At 44.6% G+C, this 23706-nt stretch overlaps 1 protein-coding gene across 1 annotated transcript in view; it reads left to right on the forward strand.

Annotated features, from left to right (window-relative positions):
* The window catches only part of LOC147463894 (PTI1-like tyrosine-protein kinase At3g15890), a 44262-nt gene extending 20799 nt beyond the window's left edge, over positions 1–23463 (forward strand). Inside the window, exons 2-4 of the mRNA XM_086529714.1 lie at positions 22040–22157; positions 22345–22607; positions 22750–23463. Coding sequence (XP_086385840.1) covers positions 22040–22157; positions 22345–22607; positions 22750–23275 — 907 coding nt within the window. The 3' untranslated portion in view covers positions 23276–23463. The remainder of the gene's footprint in view (positions 1–22039; positions 22158–22344; positions 22608–22749) is intronic.
* Positions 23464–23706: the final 243 nt, after the last annotated feature.

The raw sequence follows: 23706 nt of genomic DNA on the forward strand, positions 1-23706 counted from the left end.
ATCAGGCTTTTTATGCCCTTTGCGTCCACATTGATAGCAAGTTATATCTTGAGATTTTGCCATGCTCTTACTTCTACTCTTGCCCCTGTTAGCTACATTGTTCCTTTTCTCTGACCTGCCCCTTACATGATAAGCTGTGCCACTGCCTTCACCACTGGCTTTCCTCCTAATCTCCTCATTGAGAATGGAGTCTCTTACACCATCATAGGTTAAAGCAGCATTGTTTGACAATGACACAACAAGCGCTTCCCAACTGTCAGGCAAAGTCATCAAAAGAAAAATAGCTTTCAAGGTGTCATCAAATGGTTGCAGCCCTGAATCCTGAAGTTGACTCAAAATACCTGTAAACGCATTCAAATGCTCAGATGCAAGCTTTGCCTCATCCAATTCCATGTTTACAAGTTTCCGCATGAGATGAACTTGATCCACAAGAGTTTTATTCTCATACGAACTAGTCAACTTCTGCCAAATAGCATGTGCAGTGTCAAGACGCTTAATATCAGTAAGCACATCATCTAACACAGCCATTTTGATATAAGCAATAGCCTTTTTGTTCAGCTTTGTCCAATCTGCATCTGACAAGGTTTCAGGTTTTGCTGCGAGCAATGCATCTTCGCAATCTTTAAGGAATAGAATGCCTTGCATTCTTTCCTTCCACAAATCAAAGCCAGTGCCATCAAATCTTTTGATTTCCATCAAAGACTTTGACTCACTGCTACTTGTAGATGCATTGGAAACTATTTCGATTCAAAATAGACCAAACATTCATTGCTGTAATTTTATAATAGCAAGCTGCAAGTTGCAATTTTAGCCTCTTACAGGCTCAGAGAACACTAGAGAAGTGCAAGGAAACGTAACACTGGGTTACAAACACTTTATCCAAAGTGTACAGCAGTAAAAGAGAGAAATTTCAGTAGTAAATACTGAAATTTCAGCACACACATGAAGCATACATCCTGTGCATGAATGCTCCCACTTCAGCAGTAAAACCAAAGTGCATTTGCAACAACCTCAAACCTGCAAACTGAGGTAAAAGCTGCTGCAAAATGTATTTTCAGCAATACATAGACTCAATGGGAAGCATCCACAAGTAAATACATGTGTTTATTGTCACATAAACCTCCTGTATATGTGAGAGAGGTCTCAAACTTTGCTCAATTGTACCACAAATTGCAATACATGACACAAAATGTCCAGAATTGCATCACATTTGCAAAAGCCCCAAAAGTTACTGTACAATTTGCTGAAATTTTCGAAAAATAGCAAAAGCCCTAAATTTCTCAACTCGAATCCCCGAGAATTTCTCATGTAATTACACCTGTAGGCATAGACTTGAATAATCTTGCACTAATGTGCAAGACCCCCAAGTTGAAAGCGACAACTTGCTGAAATTTACTGAAATTTAAGCAAATAGGGCAAAACCCCCAATTCTTCGGGTGGATTGGTGTTGCCCAAAGTGTCCCAAATGTACCTGTAACACTTGTGCTTGCTGTACTTAACAGAAAAAACCTGTTTTTGAAGAGAAACAGCCCGAAATGATCTGTTTTCAACCTGTTTTCAGCATATAAGCACTTGTGGGCTAAGGTATTGTCTTCCTTGAGTCTGGGGAGGAGAGAGAAGACACCTGTGCTTGCTGTTTTTAGAGAGAGAAAACTGCGCAAGAGAGAGAAAATGAAGATTTCTCGTGAGGGAATGCGTGCGGGAGTAGGGAACTTGGCTCTGATACTAGTTTGAAGTGAGAGAGGAGCTAGCGATGGGTGTAGAAGAGCCCACGAGCAGAGAGAGAGCGAGCGTGAGCTCTGTTGCAGAGAGAGGGAGAGAGGAGATCGTACGATTTCTTAGTGTGTTTCTTGGGCACACAACTAAAAGCCCTATGTTTTATTATTATGTAAGGGTACAACTTATGACCATTTAAATGGCATTTGGGTGTGAACACACCCAAGTATAAAAGAATGAATAAATGAGTAAGAGAGGCTATAAGAGGGCCTTTAGACCCAACACCCTATGACAAAAGGAGCCTACATGGCTATGGAACTGAGCCAAAACCCTGAGCTAAACATGGCGAAGCACAAGTGACAACACGACATGAGAAACCTACCTCACACTGGCCGGGCACAACCACAAAACAACCCTCACTCCCTAACACCTGTCCCTGAGAGAAACTGGGACCGACTATACAAACCAAGAGAGAGATGTGAACTCTAATGTCACGTGACACATCTAACCCTATGTGTACGTGGACAAGATACTTCATGACATGGGTTCAATTCAGTTAGATTAGGAAGTGATGTGGCATTTTTGTGAGTTTGTTTGCAGACCGTGCATATCCAGACACTTAGAGCAGATGCATATCCTCTGGTTGCACACAACATGATCATCAGATTACAGTCAGATGCCTTCAGTAGCATTTTTACAGTGCATAGACCTATTTTCCCTATTTTTGACATTTTTCACTTATTATTTTTAAGTGACTTTTGTTGGAAACTGGGTAGGGCAATTTTGCAAGGAAGTATATAAGAAACCCTAGCGCTAGCACTTTTGAGCAGAAGAGGCAGGAGGAACTTCGCGTTCATTAGGCAACTTCTCAGCAAGACTACCATCAGTAAACCTAGCGTTTTTGCTACAGCAGAAGCCTAGCGTTTTCCCCTACAGCAGCCTTGCGTTTTTGCACAGCAGATCAACTCCGGCAGCAGCAAGATAGATGAAGAAGCCTAGCGTTTTGCATTTGCAGGACAACCGGCAGTAGCAAGACAATTTTCAGCCCTAGCGTTTTTGCATCAGCATGACCCTTTAGTGTTTTGTAGATTCACCGCGACAACACCAAGAAGCATCAGCGTTTTCAGTTTTCAGCAGTCAGACATCGCAGTAGAAGTCCCAAACCTCGCAGATCTCACCATCCCGCAGGAGATCCTCGCCGCACGGTCAGATCCAGCGCAGTTTGCAGTTTCAGCCCGGAAAATGCAGATTTCAGCATCTGCATTTTCAGCGCGTAGTCGTCGCATCGTTGCCATCGACAACGTCACCGACAGAGTCAGAATTCAGTAGATAAAGATTTGCAGACTTCAGCCCTTAGCGTTTTCAGATTTCAGCCCGTCTTGTCGTCGTCCCCGTCGTCGTCCCCATCGTCGTCGACATCGTCGGCAAGTCCAAAGCATTGTAGAGATTTGTGCAATCAATAGTAGACCCCTCTCGCCATAGAGAGTGGGGCCTTCGGAGGAGGGTTTGACAACATTCTGGTGTCGTATTCTTCTCTCTCTATCTCTCAGTATCAGCACCTTCATTCACAGTGTTTATCCACTTGTTTGTGATCACTTGCACTCTCTCATTAAAGGATCGGAAGGTTCTTCCTTCCGTAAGTAAAAGGTACCCTTGAGCACAGTTTGGAGCACTCATCTTGAGCAAAGTTCAACGTCCACTTCCGCTGCACCTTACATCTAACACCTCCTCTTAGCTCCTGGAAAGGAAGTTGTCACAAAGTGATGACGTGGCCTTGCCCGCTTTGCTGAAACCCTAACCCTAAATGGATGCAGATGGGAAACCCTAACCCTAATGAGCAGGCTGCGGAGATGACATGTGGCGGCCGAAAACAGTGCTGACGTGGCAGCCCGCGATTTGCAACCAGCCGTACGGAGGTCCAGCCTTTTGGTTGCTTTTTCCTACGCTTTGGAGAGAGAGAAAGCCTCTTGCTTTATTTTTAGCAAGAGAGAAAAAGCCTCTTTGCTTTATTTTAGCAAGAGAGAGAGAAAGGAATTATTGCTTTCTTTTTACAAGCTTTTGAGCTTTTGATTTTCAGCTTTTGGGGCTCTGCTTTTGGCATCCCTTGTACCTTTAAATTTGTGGGTAGGCCACTGACAACTCAGAGCATCTGGACGCAGAGTCTGAGTGTGAGCGCCTGCCCGCACTCTTGTACTTTGAACTCAGATTAATACAAAAAGAAATACCGAAAGGGGCGCTAGTCTATGGGGCCAATATTTGTAGGCATGGAACTCTGCCAAGCCAGTGTTGAAATCAATTGTGAACTGTGAACTGTTTTGAAGTGGTTATCTGGTGTTGTCGTGGTAGATTCTTGACTTGGAGTGTCCAAGTCTGTTACAGTGGTATCAGAGCACAGCTGATTTCTCTTCTATGGGAAATCCGCTCCTCAATTTTTTTCCCCGGCACCTATGGCTTCAGGCAAAGATCAGTCGACTCCCTCTGCATCCAGAGATGCAGGAAGAGACCACAATGAAGATTCATGCAAGGAGTATGGCCCGCCTTGGACTACTCAGGCGGAGCGTCGAGAGATGGAGCGTCAACGATTGATCAGCGACACAACAAAGATGATGCTTAATTTTGCCAAGGACCCGAAAATGGCAAACTATATGAGCAAGACCTCTTTGGAGGAGGTGCACACGCAGTGGCAGAAAATCACAGAACCACCCCGGAAACCCGCTCTCAAGAAACCTCCTACTCCTAAGAAGTATACAGAGAAAGAATTAGAATAGGTGGTTGATGCACGAATTGCTCAGCTTTTTGATGCACAGAACAAAGGCAAAAAGCGAAGCAAAAAGCAACGCTTCGGAAAGGGCAAGAAAAAGACAAAGAAGTCTAAATCTCGCGCCGTGATTGACAGCTCTACTGAGGACTCGCCTATAGATAGGTTCGGACTTTGATGACAGCAACTTGTACGCAAAGAAGAAGAATTTTTACAAAGCCAACTAGTATGACTTTCTGGAAGACAAAAGCAAGAAAGTCCGAGAGTTAAGGAAGGTGGACAATCAATTAAATTTGACATGTTTTCGGATATAGAGATGCTTCGAAGGCTTTGTCTTTTGTACAGCAGTTTGACATCGCTTCGTGGGTGGGCATTACTTAGAGCAAGATTCGGAGAGCTGCCTCTTACTTTAAGGGGAATGCTCGAACTTGGTGGTCCACGCTTCTATTGAACAAGACATCGCCAGTTAAATGGCTGAAATTTAAAAAGCTTTTTATTTCTTCTTGGCTGACTTGAGAGTATGAACGTGATATACGAGCTGCTTGGAACCATCTTCGGATGACCAAGAAAGATACAGTGAACGCTTATTGCGAGAGATTCTGGAGCTCTTTTCTACCCGCCTCTTCATTCAAGAAGATCTCGTTCAGAGAACAGATTGAGCGGTTTACCTTGGGTCTACCTACAGAGATCCGAGATCACTGCTTAGAGCAGAAGTCAGCTTCTATTCAGGAGTTGATGAGTCTTGCGAAACGGGGTTTTGCCATTCACTCTGGTAGTCTGACCTACCCCACCGATGAGGTCATGACACAACGAGCCAAACAGACTTCAACAAATGAAAGTATAAAGAGAAAGAGCAACCCAAAAAAGAAGGATGCACGACCCAAGCTTACTCCTCAGGAGAGAGCTCTCTTCATCAGGGAGGGGAAGTGCTTCGGATGCGGGGAACCTAGACATATCTCCGTGAAGTGCCATAAAAAGGCACAGAAAGAACATGACGACGAAAGACCCGAGAGTTCGAGAGCAGCTGAGGAACGTGGAAGAAAAGGCAAGATGAAAACATGACTGGTTCCAGATTGCATGGGTAATGATCCCAACACGATGGACAAGAGTATAGGACTTTGCCGAGCTTGGGGCAAAGTGAAAGACCGAGAGGCCCTGATCTTCTTTGATGGAGGAGCCAAGGCCAACTTCATTTCACCGAAATTGGCGGCGCGGCTCGAGATCACTCTCGATTGGATGGGCCCACTTGCTGAGGCTATTCTAGCGGCACCCGGTAGGGACGTAGCCATTACACCTGTCATTGGCAAACTTTGGTTTGCAATGACAGGGGTGTTTAGAGCACGAGGAGTTTTACGTATTTGCCTTGGAAGGTTGTGATGTTCTCTTGGGAATTCCCTGGTAGCACAAGAACAACGCCGTGGTCGACTATCGGGCGAGGAAAGCGACATTGACTATAGAGAAGGGCAGAACCATTGTACTTGACATTAAACTGAAGGGCGAGTCTGTCCCTATTGTATCGGCTTCGGCCATTTCTAAATTAATGAAATCCAGTCTGTTTGTTTACTCGATCTTTTTGAAAGAGTTAAGTGATGAGGATAGGACAAGTATGTTTAAACTTGATAAAGAACGCCAAGATTTTCTCCACTCTCACGCCAATTGGTTCTCAGAGGGCCTACCAGGCGAGTTACCACCTGCTCATCCTGAAGATCATACCATTGATATCATACCATTGATCTGATACCTGGAAGCACACCACCGAACCGGCCACCTTACCGTGTGAGCCGAGCACAAAATGAAGAGATTATGAATCAAGTGAAAGACCTCTTGGACAAGGGTCTTGTCCAGCCTAGTACTTCACCGTATTGCTCTCCAGTGTTGTTGGGTTTGAAGAAAGACGGATCTTGGAGAATGTGCATCGATTATAGAGCTCTCAACAAAATCACCATCAAGAACAGATTTCCGTTTCCTAGGATCGATGATATACTCGACAAATTACGCGGATCCTCGTGCTTTAGCAGGATTGATTTGAAGAGTGGATATCATCAGATTAGAATCGCGCCGGGAGACATCTACAAGACAACATTTCGGACGACTTTTGGGTTATTTGAGTTTTTGGTGATGCCTTTTGACTTAACCAATGCTCCTGCGACATCTAACCGGATGATGGACAGGATTTGTCGAGAGTATAGGCTATTTGTTGGCACTTTCTTTGATGATATCATTGTTTTCTCCAAGAATGAGGCAGAATATAGAGATCGTCTGCTTCAGGTCTTTCAGGCATTACGAGATCACAAGTTAGTGATTAATGCAAAGAAAAGTGAATTTTTCCTACTAGAGATACACTTTTTGGGACACATTGTGTCAGCAGCAGGAGTGCAAATTGATCCGGCCAAGATAGAGACTATCCGTGATTGGCCCGATTTGAAGAATGTCCATGAAGTTAGAAGCTTCGTGGGACTGTGTTCGTACTACAGGCGGTTCATTCGAAAGTTTGCAGAGGTTGCTTCTCCTTTGCATATCTTTACACAGAAAGGAATCCCTTTCTCGTGGGGACCCACAGAGGTGACTGCCTTTCAGACCTTGAAAGAGAAATTGACTACGGGACCAGTTTTGACTCTGCCGGACTTGCAGAAGTCTTTTGAAGTATATTGTGATGCTTGTGGTCGTAGTCCGGGTGCGGTCTTAATGCAAGAAGGCCATGTCATTGCTTACGAGAGCCGATCGTTCTCAAGGCTGGAAATGACAGCACAGATTTATGAGAGAGAGCTTTTGGTGGTTATCCATGCTCTTACTCAGTGGCGGTACTACCTACTCGGAGCAGAGTTTACTGTCTTTACAAACCATTAGAGTTTACGCTACTTCTTGTCACAGAAGCAGCTATCGGAAAAGCAGATGCGGTGGGCAAATATCTTGTCACAGTTTCACTTCCAGATTGTCCATGTGCAGGGACAAAAGAATGTGGTGGCATATGCTTTGTCTCGGAAGCCGCTGGTTCTGGCTATTTTCGCAATACATCATAGGAGCTTCGAGGATATGGTCGACGAGTATGCCACATATCCATATTTTGCAGACGTTTTCACACGGATACGGGATGGGGAGACAGTAGCGGGATATTCCATTCGGGGTGGCTACTTGATGAGAAAAACCATGTTGTGCGTTACACAGCCGTTGAGGGAAAAGGTTATGACTGAATGCCACTGTCCACCTTTTACGGGTCACCGCGGCATCGCTACCACCATGAAAGGGGTAGAGAGATACTTCTCTTGGCCGAGACTCAAGATGGATGTGGAAGAGTTTGTGCGCATTTGCTTGGTAATGCCAGAAGGTCAAGTTTGACATGCATAAAGCACAGGGATTGTTATAGCCTTTGCCTATACCCACCCGCCCTTGGGAAAGTATTGCAATGGCTTTCATTTTTGATCTCCCGAGAACACAGAGTGGTCACGGTGGTATCTGGATTGTTATTGACAGATTTAGCAAGCAGGCTCATTTTATTCCAGTGAAGAAAACAGTCAAGCCGGATCACTTAGCGAGACTGTTTGTGGCCAGATCTTTAGATTACATGGCATGCTTGAGATGATTGTCTTCGACAGGGACCCCAAATTTACGAGTTTGTTTTGGAAGGCAATTTGGGAGAACATTTGCACGCGGTTGCAATTCTCGTCATCATTCCACCCGCAGACTGATGGGCGATCTGAGATTGCAAATTTAGTGGTTCTAGATTTATTGAAGTCTTATATCTCATATCAGAAGACTCAATGGGAAAAGTATCTACCTTTGGTGGAATTTGCCTACAATAACACGATACACTCTTCGACGGGGGAGGTGCCATTTGAGATTGTTGAAGGTGCTACGAAGGTTCCACCCTTTCTAAGCACGAAATATAAGATTTTTGAAGCTGATGAGTATACGCGTGACTTAGACACGGCTTTTGCCAAGGTCCGTGAGGCAGAAATCTGAAGAACGACAGAAAAAGGCAGCGGATCGCCATCGTCACAATTTGAAATTGAAGGAGGATGATTGGGTGCTCTTACGTTTTGAGAAGGCACGCCTAAGAAAGAAGAAGGGAAAGGAGAGGCTTTTTCCAAAGCTTAGTATACGATACTACGGACCTTTTCAGATCTTTGAAAAGATCAATGATGTTTCCTTCCGACTGAAACTGCGTGACACTTGGAGGATTCACAATGCATTCCATGTGAGTCTCTTGAAACCTTTTAAAGGTGATGTGCCTGATGATGGGGAGCCTGATGAGCAACCCGAAGTGGAAGAAAACGAGGAGATCCTTGTTCCTGAACAGATTTTGGCACATAAGGACACAAAGAATAAAGGTGAAGTTCGAAGGCGGTTCTTGGTTAAGTTCAAGAACTATCCTGCATTGGATGCGAAGTAGATGGAGGAGGAGGACCTAGCAGATACTCCTCAGATTGTGAAACTTTACCTCAAAGCTTTTGGTTCAGCATAGTCTACTCCAAATGGAACCCAGAATTCAACTTGGCCGGAGATCTGGTACAGTGGGATGCACAAGAGGGGAGTTACCCCGCTCCTTTGTCAACAAATGCCTTGATTTTTGTATACTAGAGTCATTGATGTCTCTTTGAGCTTCAAGGATACTGAGAGCTGACAGTATTCTGCTGTATGACTTTATGAAATGGAATTTCTGAATATGAAACCGATTTGTTCTTGACTTCTTTTTAAGTGCAGGAACTGATAGACAAAATGACTGCAGCATTTTGGTCTACTTGATCTCGAATAGACATGGTTGCAATAGGGGTTAGTCAATCGGACATCTATGAGGTCCTGACTGGATCTAGATGCGATTGCTAGCTACATTGCCGATAAATCATGGTCTAAGATCCGAATGAATGTTGAATGTCATGTGATGTCCTGTGATGTGAGTGCCAATTGGTACATGTGCTAGATGTGCGTTCCTAGTACGTAGGTGCTAACAGTCAGTGTTTGCTAAGATAGTTTATGGCTTCTGTCTGTTTTGCAGGCGTAATCGAGGGCGATTATAATGCTTTCAAGAGGGGGGTATGTCATAAAGTGATGACGTGGCTGCCCGCTTTGCTGAAACCCTAACCCTAAATGGCTGTAGATGAGAAACCCTAACCCTAATGAGTAGGTTGCGGAGATGAGACGTGGCGGCCGGAAACAGTGCTGACGTGGCAGCCCGCGATTTGCGGCCAGCCGTACGGAGGTCCAGCCTTTTGGCTGCTTTTTCCTACGCTTTGGAGAGAGAGAAAGCCTCTTGCTTTATTTTTAGCAAGAGAGAGAAAGCCTCTTTGCTTTATTTTAGCAAGAGAGAGAGAAAGGAATTACTGCTTTCTTTTTACAAACTTTTGAGCTTTTGATTTTCAGCTTTTGGGGCTCTGCTTTTGGCATCCCTTGTGCCTTTAAATTTGTGGGTAGGCCACTGACAACTCAGAGCATCTGGACGCAGAGTCTGAGTGTGAGTGCTTGCCCGCACTCTTGTACTTTGAACTTAGATTAATACAAAAAGAAATACCGAAAGGGGCGCCAGTCTTTGGGGCCAATATCTCTAGGCACGGAATTCCGCCGGGCCAGTGTTGAATCAATTGTGAACTGTGAACTGTTTTGAAGTGGTTATTTGGTGTTGTCGTGGTAGATTCTTGACTTGGAGTGTTCAAGTTGTTTCAGAAATCGGACCAAGAAGCTGGAGTGAACAATCTTCATCTGGAGAGGGTTTCGTGGACGAGGATATTTGCTACAAACTCCACAATGGAAAAGTATTCTGTAGTATACAATCCAATTGCTATCCTTGAAAGACGTGGGGGAAGTAAAATGCTGTCACAAAGTGATGACGTGGCATGATTAATTGGAAGAGAAATGATCGAGTGGACAAGAGAAACTGAACCGACTAACTTGAAGAACTCACAAGCACCGGTTGTGGGGCCTAGAACCCTAAAAGGCAGAAGGTTGAACTCTGCAGAGGATTTCCGTAAAATGCACTGACATGCTGACGTGGCTGTCCGTACGAATGATGACGTGGTAGGGTTGTACAGATTTTTTGCGTTTTGCACTGGCCGTGCCATGTGGCAGGTTGTACGGATTTTTGCAAATTTCGTTGGCTGCTTTTGAAGAGCCGAGTGCTAGCTTTTGGGAGTAGATGCTTTTAAGGTTTAGTGCTTTTGATCGTGATTGCTTTTGGGGTCTGCTTTTGGGCATCCCTTGTAAGTTTAAAAGAGCCCTTGGGCCTCTCACTCTGCAGAGCATCTGGATGCAGAGTCTGAGAGCATAGGACCCTCAAGAGTTGTACCTTGATGTGATTAGTAATAAAGAAATACGGAAAGGGGTGCTAGTCTTTGGGGTGAGTGCTTTTGAGTGCGGAACTCCGCCGTGTCGTGTCAACTCTCTCTCCCCTTCTTTGAGTAAAGCTCAGTGGTTTTGAAGTTTCTGTTCGTGTGCAGTTGTTGATTTCTCGCTTGGAGTGTCCAAGCTTGTAACAGTGGTATCAGAGCTCAGAAAGATTCTTCTTCTATGAAGGATCCGAACCCTTCTGCAACACACGCAGGTTCTTGAGGAGAATTTGATAGAGCGGACAAGATTTTTGTTTGTAAAAGAATCTTCGTGTCCCGACCTCGGACTTATTAGCCACTCCCACCCTTCATCCATTGTGCATCGGGCATGCTCTCGTCTTCATTGCTCTGTCTTAAGGGGCAATAAGCCTTATAGAACCCAAGAGTACACGTGGAGAATCTGACAAAGATAACACCTCTCAGTGGGAAGGCGAAGAAAAGTTAAAATCCGACGCGGGAACTAAAGAAAAGAACTAAGAATTGGGCAATTTTTTGGTGGGGAAGTTTGCTAGAGCGGAGTACAAACTTCAACTGCAGGTTGAGACGTGTGTGAAAAGATTGATGAAGTACTCTGGAGACCTGAGATTTGCGAGACACCTAAAGAATTACTTGATTGATGAGGCTCACTCAAGATGGCGTGAGGCCATTGTTCTCCTCTCATGTCGGGAAGAAAGCTGAAAGGGCAGACGAGTGCAGAAAAGCGGAAGGTGTAGTCGCAGAAAGAGCTCGAGAGAGCTCTCGACAAGCATATGAACCATATAATGAAAGGCTTGAAGCACTCTCGGAAGAAGAGGAAATTAGTAGATTTCCCCGGTTATTTGGGTCGGAAGTCGAGTTTCGAGGTGGCAAGCAAATTCAAGAAGCGTGCTCGTTTCGAAGATGACTTAGATTTTTCTTCGTGTTCACAGAGTCCGATTGTTTGTTAGCCTCTAGTTTGAGAGAGGATGAGAAAAGGCGGAAGAAGCGGAGAAAAAGCAAGAAAAGTATATTTGTGAAAAAGTCCATGTAGTAGTTCAGAGGAGGAGAGCTCATCCTCTTTTGACAGTGACCAAATGAGCAAGAAGACCAAGGAGTTCAAGGAAGGGGGCCATCAGGTTTGATACATTTTCAGGCTACTAGGACACCCATCGAGCCCTTGAGTTTGTACAATAGTTTGACGTTGCCTTCTCTTGAGGTTGGTTCACGGAACACTCCAAGGTGCGAAGGGTAGCATCTTACTTAAAAGGAAATGCTTAGACATGGTGGTCTACTCTGTTGTTACGCAGAGAAGCACCTGCGACGTGGTTAAAATTCAAGAAAATTTTCATGTCAACTTGGATATCAGCGGAATATGAAAGAGATGTCATCATGGCTTGGCATCACTTGAGAATGACTAAGAAAGATACATTGGATGACTATTGCCAGAGGTTTTGGGATACTTATTTGCTAGTGTCTTCGTTTCGGAAGATTACTTTGAGAGACCAAATCTAGTGGTTTTGTTGTGGTTTGCCAAAAGAGGTTTGAGAGTATTTTCTAATCCAAAAGTCTGACTCTATTCAAAGACTTATGGGACATGCTAAGCAAGGATTTGGAATTATCCTACGGACAAGATAGTATCCACCTCAACAAGGCAAGAGTCTACGAGTGAAGAGAATGAATCAGGGAAATCGGATGATGGCTCATCACAGGATTCTAGAGCAATAAGAGAATCAGCCGGTAGCGCATCCTATCCGACGAACTAAGGGAACTAGATGCAAGTTCATCAAAGGATTTCGGAGAAGAAAGGGGATTAGATGATAGTGCATCTCAGGGTTCCAATGATTGAGAGCGACGTGCCAATGGACAGGGGAGGCTAGCGAAGCTACCATGTAACAGACTTGGACACTCCAAGACAAGATTCTACCGCGACACGAGAGGAATCCACTTCAAAACAATTCGAAGTTCACAATTGATTCGAAAAGGCCCGGCGGAGTTCCGTGTCTAGAGATATTGGCCCCAAAGACTGACGCCCCTTTCAGTATTTTTTTTTGTATTAATTTGCAACTCAAAGTACAAGGGATGCCAAAAGCAGAGCCCCAAAAGCTGCCCCCTTTTAAAAAAAAATAAAGCAAAGCTTTAAAAGCTCTCTCTCTCTCTCTCTCTCTCTCTCTCTCTCTCTCTCTCTCTCTCTCTCTCTCTATTATGCTTTGCGTAGCCAAAAGCTGCCAAAAATCAGTGTAGCCAGTTTTTCGTACAGCCAGCCACGTCATCAGGTCTCGCTTTTTGCACCGTAAATCGCGGAGGGGTCCGTATGGCAGTGCCACGTCAGCAGCGCGAAATCTGGGCCACGTCACTACCATGTCAGCGTTTCACGGGGTGTGTGGATGTGTACTGGCTGCCACATCACTGGTTTGTGACATACCCCCCTCTTGAAAGCATTGTTATCGCCCTCGATTACGCTGCAAAACAGACAGAGGCCATAAACTGTCTTAGCAGACACTGACTATTAGTACCCACACACTAGGAACACACATCTAGCACATGTACCAATCGACAGTCACATTACAGGACATCACTTGACATCACATGACAAGTCACATTCAAAATTCATTCGGATCTCAAACCATAATCAATCGGCAACATATGTAGCAATCGCATCTAGATCCACTCAGGACCTCATAGATGCCCGATTGACTAATCCTTATTGCCACCATGTCTATCGAGATCGTTCAGACCGAAATGCTGCAGTCATTTCGTCTATCAGTTCCTGCACTCAAACAAGTCAAGAACAAATAAATATCATATTATCGAGAATTCAAGTTCATAAAGTCATACAACAGAATACTGTAAGCCCACACTATCCCTGAAACTCAAAGAGTCATTAGTGACTTTAATATCAAAAATCGAGGCAATCTGTTATAACAAAAGTGGAGCGACTCCCCTCTTGTGCATGAGTTCGGGGTTCCATTTAGAATAGACTATGCTAATCCAAACGCTTCAAGGTAAAGATTCACAATCTGAGGAGTATCTGCTAGGTCCTCCTCCTCTATCCACTTCGCATCCAATGCAGGACAATTCTTGAATTTAACCAAGAACCGCCTTATCACTTTACCCTTAATCTTTCTGTCTTTGTGTGCCAATATCTGTTTTGGAACAAGGATCTCCTCGTTTTCTTCCACTTCGGGTTGCTCATGAGGCTCCCTATCTTTGGACACATTGCCTTTAAAAGGCTTCAAGAGACTCACATGAAAAGCATTGTGAATTCTCCAAGTATCGGGCAGCTTCAGTCTAAAGGAGACATCATTTATCTTTTCGGAAATTTGGAAAGGTCCGTAGTATCGCATTCTAAGCTTCGGAAAAAGCCTCTCCTTTCCCTTTTTCTTTCTCAGGCGTGCCTTCTCAAAACGTAAGAGCACCCAATCGTTCTCCTTCAATCGCAGGAGCATTGGTTAGGCCAAAAGGCATTACCAAAAACTCAAATAACCCAAAAGTCGTCCGAAAAGCTGTCTTGTAGACATCTCCCGGCGTGATTCGGATCTGATGATATCCGCTCTTCAAATCGATCTTGCTAAAACACGAGGATCCCTGTAGTCGGTCAAGAATATCATAGATCCTAGGAATCGGAAATCTGTTCTTGATGGTGATTTTGTTGAGAGCTCTATAATCGATGCACATTCTCCAAGATCTGTCTTTTTTCAAAACCAACAACACTGGAGAGCAATACGGTGAAGTACTAGGCTGGACAAGACCCTTTTCCAAGAGGTCTTTCACTTGGTTCATAATTTCTTCGTTCTGGGCTCGGCTCACACGGTAAGGTGGCTGGTTCGGTGGTGTGCTTCCAGGTATCAAATCAATGCTATGATCCTCAAGACTAGCGGGTGGTAACTCGCCTGGCAGGCCCTCTAAAAAGCAATCGGCATGAGTGTGGAGAAAATCTTGGCGTTCTTTATCAAGTTCAGACATATTTGTCCTATTCTCATCATTCAACTATTTCAAAAGATCGAGTAAACAAACAGACTGGATTTCATTAATTTTGAAACGGCTGAAGCTGATACAATAGGGATAGACTCGCCTTTAAGTTTCACATCAAGTACAATGGTTCGGCCCTTTTTTGTAGTCAAAGTCGCTTTTCTCGCCCGATAGTCGACCACGGCGTTTTTCTTATGGTACCAGGGAATTCCTAGGAGGACATCACAACCTTCCACGGGCATTATGTAGAAGTCCTCGTGCCCCAAATACCCCTGACAATGCAACCGAAGTTTGCCAATGACAGGTGTACTGGCTACGTCCCTGTCGGGTGCCGCTAGAACAGCCTCCGCAAGTGGTCCCATCCGATCGGGTTTGATCTTCAGCCGCGCCGCCAATTCAGGTGAAATGAAGTTGGCCTTGGCTCCTCCATCGGGCTTCTTGGTCTTTCACTTTGCCCCAAGCTTGACAAAGTTCTGTACTCTCGTCAATCGTTCTTGTGTCAGTACCCATGCAATCTGGAACCAGTCCTGCTTTCATCTTGCCTTTTCGTCCACGTTCCTCGGGTGCTTTTGAACCCTCAGGCCTGTCTTCATCTTTGTCGTTCTGTTCTTTTGGTGCCATTTTAGGGCACTTCGCGGAGATGTGCACCGTTTCCCGCATCCAGAGCACTTCCCCTCTTTGATGTAGAGAGCTCTCTCTCGAAGAGTGAGCTTGGGTCGTGCATCCTTTTCTTTCTTGTTTGGGTTGCTCTTCTTCTTTCTACTTTCATTGTTCGAAGTGTGTTCGGTCCTTCGCGTCATAATTCATCTGTGGGGTAGTTCAAACTGCTTGAATGAATGACAAAACCCCGTTTTGCATGACGCATCAGTTTCTGAATGGAATCTGACTTTTGCTCTAAGCAGTGATCTCGGATCTCTGTAGGAAGTCCCAAGGTAAACCGCTCAATGTGTTCTTTGAATTTCTCTTATGAAATGAAGAGGCTGGTAGAAAAGAGCTCCAGAATTTCTCACAATATGCATCCAATGAATCTTTCTTGGTCATCCGAAGATGGTTCCAAGTAGTTCGTATGTCGCGTTCGTACTCTCGAGTCAACCAAGAAGAAATGAAAAGCCTTTTAAATTTCAGCCATTTAACTGGCGCTTTCTTGTTCAACAGAAGAGTGGACCACCAAGTTCGAGCATTTTCCTTGGAAGTAAGAGGTAATCCTCCGAATCTTGGAGTGCTCTGAGTAATGTCCTCCAGAGAAAGCTATGTCAAACTGCTGTATGAAGGCCAAAACCTTTGAAGCAGCTCGAAATCTAGAAAACGTGTCATATTTAATTGACTGTCCACCTTCTTTAAACACTCGGACTTTCTTGCTTTTATCCTCCAGAAAGTCATACTGGTTGGCTTTATAGAAATTCTTCTTCTTTGCATAGAAGCTGTGATCATCGGAGTCCGAACTGTCTGAAGACGAGTCCTTTGTAGAATTGTCAGAGAAGCTGGGCAAAATCTAGGCTTCTTTGCCTTTTTCTTGCCCTTTCCGAAGCTTTGCTTTTTGCTTCGTTTTTCCGTTTTCTGTCTTCTTCGCTCAAGTCAGAAGAGCTAGAAGAACTATCAGAAGAAGAAGAAGAAGAACTGGATACTCCTTCAAATCTGACATGCTTTTTCTGCTTTCTTGCCAAGGCAAAAGCAGATTGACGACCCAAATAACCCAGGAAGTCAGTTCCTTTCTTCTGCTTTTTGTCTTATGGAGAGTGCTATGATCACGAACAAAGTGAGTGGATATTGTGCGTGCAAGTGAATGAGACTGAGAGGAGGAGAGAAAAGAGATACGACACCCGAGAGGTTGTAAAACCCTCCTCCGAAGGCCCCACTCTCGTCGGCGAGAGTGGTCTAACTTTGATTGCACAAATGCGTACAACGACGATGCATGGACTGATGCAAATGGGGGCTATGTCGATGACGACGATGATGACTTTAGGGCTGAAATCGGTCTTCTTCTATCTGCTGTCCACAAGGGGGGAATTGCTGAGTTTCTGGGTGATCTTGGGGGTGCTTAACATGGCTGAAAATCCCTGGTTTTTGGCAAGGAAATTAGGCTGAATAAAAACGCTGATCAAGCCAGGCTTTTGCTGCGTTTTGCTGCTGTGTTCGTATGCTGAAAACTCTGATGAACTGCAAGTTAGGGCAGCGTTGTAATGGGCTGAATTCCCTGCTGTAGATACTGTCAAGGCTGCATTTTTCAAGGGCTGAAATTGAAGAGTAAAACGCTGAATTTGCTGAGGGTTTGCGATCCCAAAAACGCTGGGCTTTTGGGGCTGCCTGAAGGGGAGAAACGCCAGGGGATGGAGCTTGTAGGCGATGGCTTCTGTGAGGAAAATGCCAGGGAAAGAGAAGGCTTGATGGCGATGTGGATGTGGCCTCGCCAAGGTGCTTGGGGAGGGTCTTGTTGAGAGAGGGAGGGAACACCCGTCGCTTGGTAGCCTGCTGTGCTCCTTGCTCATCTTCCCTATTGTGCTAACTTGGGTTTGCTTATATATTAACTTACCCAATTTGCCCTACTGAGTTCCCAACAAAAGTCACTTATTAAATAAGTGAAAAATGTTAAAAATAGGGAAAAATGGGATAGAGTCACTTGAAAAATCCCCAAACTGACTTTGATGGAATCTGATGAAAATGCTTATGCTTATGCAGTGTGCAACTAGAGGATATGCATCTACACTGAGTGACTGGGCATGCACGGTCTACGAATAGACTCACAAAAGTGCCAGATCACTTCTAATCTAACTTGACTGGACTTGACGGAAACCCTGTTATGGTGTAGCTTGTCCAGGGACACATAGGGTTGGATGTGTCACGTGACATCCCCTCCTTTTCAAAGTGAGGTACTGGTACCGAACTGTATGGCGTCGAGGGAGATCACCAACAGCATCCGGAATCTTGGAAGGGACTCTTTGCCGGCCCACTCTGATGTGTGGGTCGTGCAGTACTTGAACTTCATCAAGGTCTGCAACGCTTGCTTCTTTGGGCCGCGTCGAAAGCGACACAAAGTCTTCTGTGGCTCCTTCGATGCTTCAACTTCGTTGAGAGTCCTGCTTCCTTCATCTTCAAGAATCTCCATGGCTGAAAATTCCTGAAACCATCTCCAACACAAAACCATGAACATACCCATGCCATATAAAGTGAAGGAAAAAAATCTTATCTTCTCTAAAGACTGTGTATGCAATGTCTATCAAACACATGCAAACAATGAGATCGAATCTTTCCTGTTTGATCGAAATCAATCAACTGTGGCAAATCACAATGGAAATGCGCATGCTGGGTGCTCATACTATCATGTGCTCTTTCTACAACTGTGTCATGCCAAGGAAGAGACATGGAATGCGACTTCCTGACATACATACTTTTCAGCTTTTCACGAAAAATCCGCATACATTCGTGCTCATCCATGAGAGAAATGTGCTCAACATGCAATATGTCATGCCTAGGAAAAGGGATCACATAACGATGCTGATTAAAATACAGGAATCGATCACGAATGAAACATTCGAACAATGCGTGCGTATCAATCATGCGAACACATAATACTTCCTGTGAGGGTTCTTTGGACCAAGGCTCGAGAGCCAAGATCGCTTCTTCTTGAATGATCGAATCGTCTTGTGGGGGTTCTTTGGACCTCGACTCGAAAGCCAAGATCGGTTCTTCGTGATTGATCGAATCTACAACGAGGTTAGCTTCGCTAGGAAAAGCATCCACTAACACATCATCCTTGTGAACAATCACATCATCTTCATGCAATTCATCATGCTTGTCTTTTTATCCAAATCATCATGCAAATCATTATCATTCAAATCATCATGCTTCTCATAATCATGCAAATCCTGTGTGTCAGGCTGTGGAGAAAAAGAGATTGAGAGAATCTCCTTATCCCGAATCCTTTCAATCTTGTCCTGCATATTAGCAATGAGAGATGGAGAAGGAGCAATGTCCTCTCCATGAAAGATAGTAGGAGAATCACTTTTGGCATTGAGAGGTTCACGTGTTAGCCTCAAAATCAATGAGAGCGTTAGTCTCACGAAACCATCGAATTCCCAAAATCATATTACATCCCGAGAGAGGAGACACAACAAATCTTCTAGTGAAGGCAGTCTGTTGAATTGCAAACAACACATCAAGGCACTCCTCCGTGATGAGAGCGTCCATACCGGGACGAAAGCCAGAGACCTCGATAGGAGATCTCGGACTAACCTCGAGGCGGGCTCTCTCAACAAGAGAGGAACTGATCACATCATGCATACTACCTGGGTCAAACAATATGACAAAACGGTGCCCCGACGTACGACCATAACATTTAATGAGAGATTCATCAATGGGAGGGTCCTGAGAAACTTTGGGCACACTCGTGTTATCATTCATTGCATTGACAGAGGAAGTGGGTGCTGTGGGTTCTTTAGATTCATTCGATTCAAGCTTAGGACATGTTCTTTTTATGTGACAATGAAAACAACGACCTTCCTTAGAATAAGTGCTTTGTTCTTCCGACGTGATGTATCCTCCTACAATTCCTTGTGCTACCTTTTCATCTGGAGTAAGCTTAGGTTTAGCAATTGTGTTAGCCTTACCCTTAGATTCATTGGAAGAATTCTTTGTTGAGAGACTGTTGGAAGATTGGTTAGAAAGTTATCATTCTTACCATTCTTACCGTTCTTACCGTTCTGCGGGTTCTGAGAAGTCTGCGAGGTACTTGTGGAAGTCTTGTTCTCCTTAGGCTTTCCTTTGTTGTGCTTCATCTCTTGGGAGAGAGCGATTGCTACCGCCTTGTTGAGATCCGCGGGGTCAAAGACTTCAACATCAAACTTGATGTATTCGTCTAACCCAAAGAGAAAAGCCTCTTTGCGCTCATCATCCGATTTGCGTAATTGAGTGCCTAGCTGCAAAACACGGTTAGAAAGAGACATGACTGGCATACCATGTTGCTTGAGATTGCGCCAATCCTCTTTCAATCGTGCGAGGTACGGAGGTGGCATAAACCGCGCCTTGAGCCTGTCTTGGAAATCAGCCCAATCGAAGGAAAGGGACGTGAATCCGTCGGCTGCCTCTAGGTGCGCGGCTAGCTGTGCCTCTTGCCATGCATGGTACCAATTGATGGCATCACCGACAAGGTACATAGCTGCCGTCAAAACTTTGCTATTTCCTGTCTTCTTAGTTGTCGCAAAATAAGCATTAAATTGATGCAACCAAGAATAAATAACTGTAGCATCCATCTTATCGTTATACTTACTGAAAGTCAACTTTTCGGTGATTGAGTTGTTGGAATCCGAATCGTGGCTTGCACCACTTGAGGAACTCCCACGATCTTTGGGTGGTTCGGTCTTCGAGGCTAGCACTTGGGAAATAAATTCTTGAGTGCGTACCTCCCTTTGAGCTTCACGCTCGGCCTCCCTTTCTGCTTTTCGTTCATTTTGTACCTCTTGGGGGTATTAGGGACGGTTTAGGACTGAAATCCTAAACGTGCATATGTCACAAGACGGGCATCCCCCGCAGGTACAGGTGAATTCGGAGAGATTTCACGCGAGAAACATCGTCTGATTCAAAGGAGCTGGAGGACTTGCTACGGATGCGACCGGCTCGCGAAACGGAGCCCATTCTCTAGCTCATTCTCATTTTTACTATTTGGCTCATTCTCTAGCATGCTTCTTGGAGAAGGTGTAGAGTCTGGAGTACCGGCTTGTACTGTGTTGATGCAATATAAAGAAATACCGAAAGGGGCGCCAAGGTTTGGGGCCAATACTCTCTGGGGTGGAATTCCGCCACTCCGTGTCGCGTGTCGTCTCTCTCTCTCTCTCTCTCTCTCAGTTCAGTTGTTATTGAAGTGCTAAAAGTCTATTCAGTTTGTTCTTTTCTATTAGCACGCGGTGCTTAGCAACTACTAATCCAGTACCTATGCAAGAGGCTCTTGCCTTGGCAATCGCGCATGAACCCACACAACTGTACATAAATATGAAAAGCCCTCGAGCCGAGCGTCACGTTTCTGTATTCAAAAGGGGAGAGAGGTGCGCGAGAGCAGAATCATCGTGCTACATAGTGCAAGGGAGCAGGCAAGCTTTCCATTAAAGCTTCAACACCTGCACCAACTACTCACACACACACACTGTAAGTCACACTGAGAGAGAGAGGCAGCCCCAAATGGCTTTTTGCGCCAATTACCAGCTGAGGTGGCAATATTTGACTTTCTGTAGGCTCTGGGCCGCCAAGTGTCCACTATGCCTTTTTGAGTTAATTCCTAGTACCCACCGACTTTTAAGTGTAGCGAGGGGCCCTAAATGACTTTGAACTGAGCCTAGACACCATTTTACTGCTCGGATTCCAGTGCCGACTGGACCGACCATCTCGTGGCGACCTGCCCTTCCCAACTGCAGGTGAAACTCTCGGCCATCGGCCGTTTCACACTAGCCACGCAATGTCCGGCCATTTGTGACTTCAAAAGGAGGGTCCCAAAAATTAAATAAAAATCATCGGCGGAAAGAAACCAACAACTAAGGTTAGCAATTGCCACGTCTTCGTGACACTTGAGTATCTGGTTAGCACAAGTATCAACGTGCAGTTGATGCTGAAACTCCATCCTGTCGAAGTCGCTTGACGGGAATGGGCCATGCTCTTTCCTCGATTCCTCAGAAGAGGCCGACTCCCGGTAGAACCTCCGTTGGTTTCTTCACTCATGCGAGTAGGTGGAAACAGTTTCCTCCCTGCCGGATTCACTGCCTGAATCCATGTGTGCTGCAGGGAAGAAGATGCTCTGATACCACAAATTCTAACCCTAAGACCCATCAAAGCTTGCTTTTTTGGCACGTATTGAGTGCGTGCGTGTGTGCGTGTGTGTTAAAACCACACTAAATCAGGTAGCTGACTCAAATAGGTTGTCAGAAATGTAGGGAGACTCGAACATAGGACTTGCAACATTTGGAAAGAGGTTTGGGTGGTGGCTCACTTCCTGGGTCTCTGCAGCTGTTTGCCTCTTAGTCCTCTGCTTCGCTTTTCTGTCCTCTTCAATCAATGGACTGAGCTGTTATGAGACATCCTCCTGGTGTATCAAGACTCACGAGTTTTGGTATCCACTACCTGGTTGGAAAACTGTTATATATTGTATTTTTTTTAAAATTTTACAAATTGAGTTCTTAATCAGCTATTGTTCTTGAATGTGTTCTACCTAAAGAAACAGTGCCTTCAAGGGTGGTGCAATGTATATTTGTAGTGTTGTTGACTACATTGTGAAGGTTTAATCATAGAACAGAACGACTTGCAATGTGCATGTATAACACATAGCTTACTCTTCTTGCAGGACTAGCTGCATGCAATCTTCTGATGGTGAGGATTATGAACTACTCTCAGAAAGTCGATCGCCACAAATTGAATGGAGTAGCTGTGTGTACAAGGGCCAACTTCCAGATGGAGCTCAGGTTTTGCCTGAATAAGCTTTTTATTCTTTAGCTGGTTGAGCACTCTTTGTTCCAACCTACTCTTACAACATGTAACCTATTATGACAGGCTTTTTCAAAGAGCCATTGCAACCTTTTTTGGCCAATATAGAGCATTTGATTACCTTTTTATTTGCGTTCAGTGTTATCTAATTTTCAATAATTGCAGATTGCAGTGAAGAGGTGGAAATATGATCTTTTTACGGATATCAACGGATTTTGCTCAGAAGTTCAATTTCTTGGAAGGTTTCGGCACAAAAATCTCCTTGGGTTGAAAGGGTATTGTGCAGAAGGGCGAGAACGCATGCTAGTATTTGACTACATGTCCAATTCAAGTCTTCATGCACATTTACATGGAGATTTGGAAAAGGAGCAGCAGTTGGACTGGCATAAAAGGATGGCTATTGCATGCGGATGTGCTGAAGGGCTAGTGTAAGCACTACGATCATTGAATTTCTTACTATCAAAAAGGTTTTTCTATTGGCAAGTTCAACGAAAAACGGTTTTGTCCTTGTTTAGGAATGTATACCAGATTTAAAAGCTTTTGACTGCCTAACATGTTTTGTGGTGTTAGGTACTTGCATTATTATGCAGATTCTGAGCTTGTGCATGGCAATATCAAATCGAGTAATGTACTGTTAGGCCCGGCCTTTGAACCTAAGATAGTCGATTTTGGCTTGTCAAGGCTTCTAAATGACAACGTGGCAAGAGCAAGAGGGTCTTTTGGGTACACTGCTCCGGAGGATGCGCAGGGAGAGGCTCTGACGCAAAGAAGTGACGTGTTTGGCTTTGGGATTTTGTTGTTAGAATTAATAAGTGGAAAAAATCCAGCAGAGAAGATACAAAGTGGTACCCGCAAACAGAGCATTGTAGAATGGGCACAAGATTTGGTGATGGGAGGAAAGATGGATGAGCTTGTAGATTCAATGCTTCATGGTAAGTACAACCATGAAGAGCTCGAGGATCTTTTGAACCTAGCCATTATGTGTGCACAACTTAAACCCGAAGACAGGTTGACTATGTTGGAGGTTGTGGAGTATTTGAAGGGCTCCCGACATCTCGAGTGTGACAACACACTGAAGCTTGAAACCAAGGTTTGATGAGTGTCAGATGGCTGCTCTAGGTGAGCAATAGCTTTGGTGTCAATTTATAATTCTTGAACACAGAGCTCCAAGAGTAAGGACTTCAAAAAGAGTTTACATGATGTAAATATGATTAGAAGTTGTGCACTACACATTTATTCTTGTGTATCGCTATAGTTGTAATGGAATGCAATGCATTTTACACACGCCCGTGCGCACGCAGGCCTATGCATGTCTGGTACATGTCATTATAGTGCTCAATTTTTGTGCGCGTGCGGACACAAAATGTAGCACTTATCTTTTTTTTATTAGGGGCACATGGAGTTTTAGAGAGAGAGAGAGAGAGAGAGAGAGAGAGAGAGAGATGCTGCTTTCCCAACCTCCTTTGCAACTTGCTTTTCCATCCTTTGCAAATACTGCTTGCTTGTCTCACTAGGCAGTATTGCCAA

Source organism: Adiantum capillus-veneris, chromosome 2 (genome assembly GCF_014529385.1).
Source record: "Adiantum capillus-veneris isolate H3 chromosome 2, ASM1452938v2, whole genome shotgun sequence".
Lineage (NCBI taxonomy): Eukaryota > Viridiplantae > Streptophyta > Polypodiopsida > Polypodiales > Pteridaceae > Adiantum > Adiantum capillus-veneris.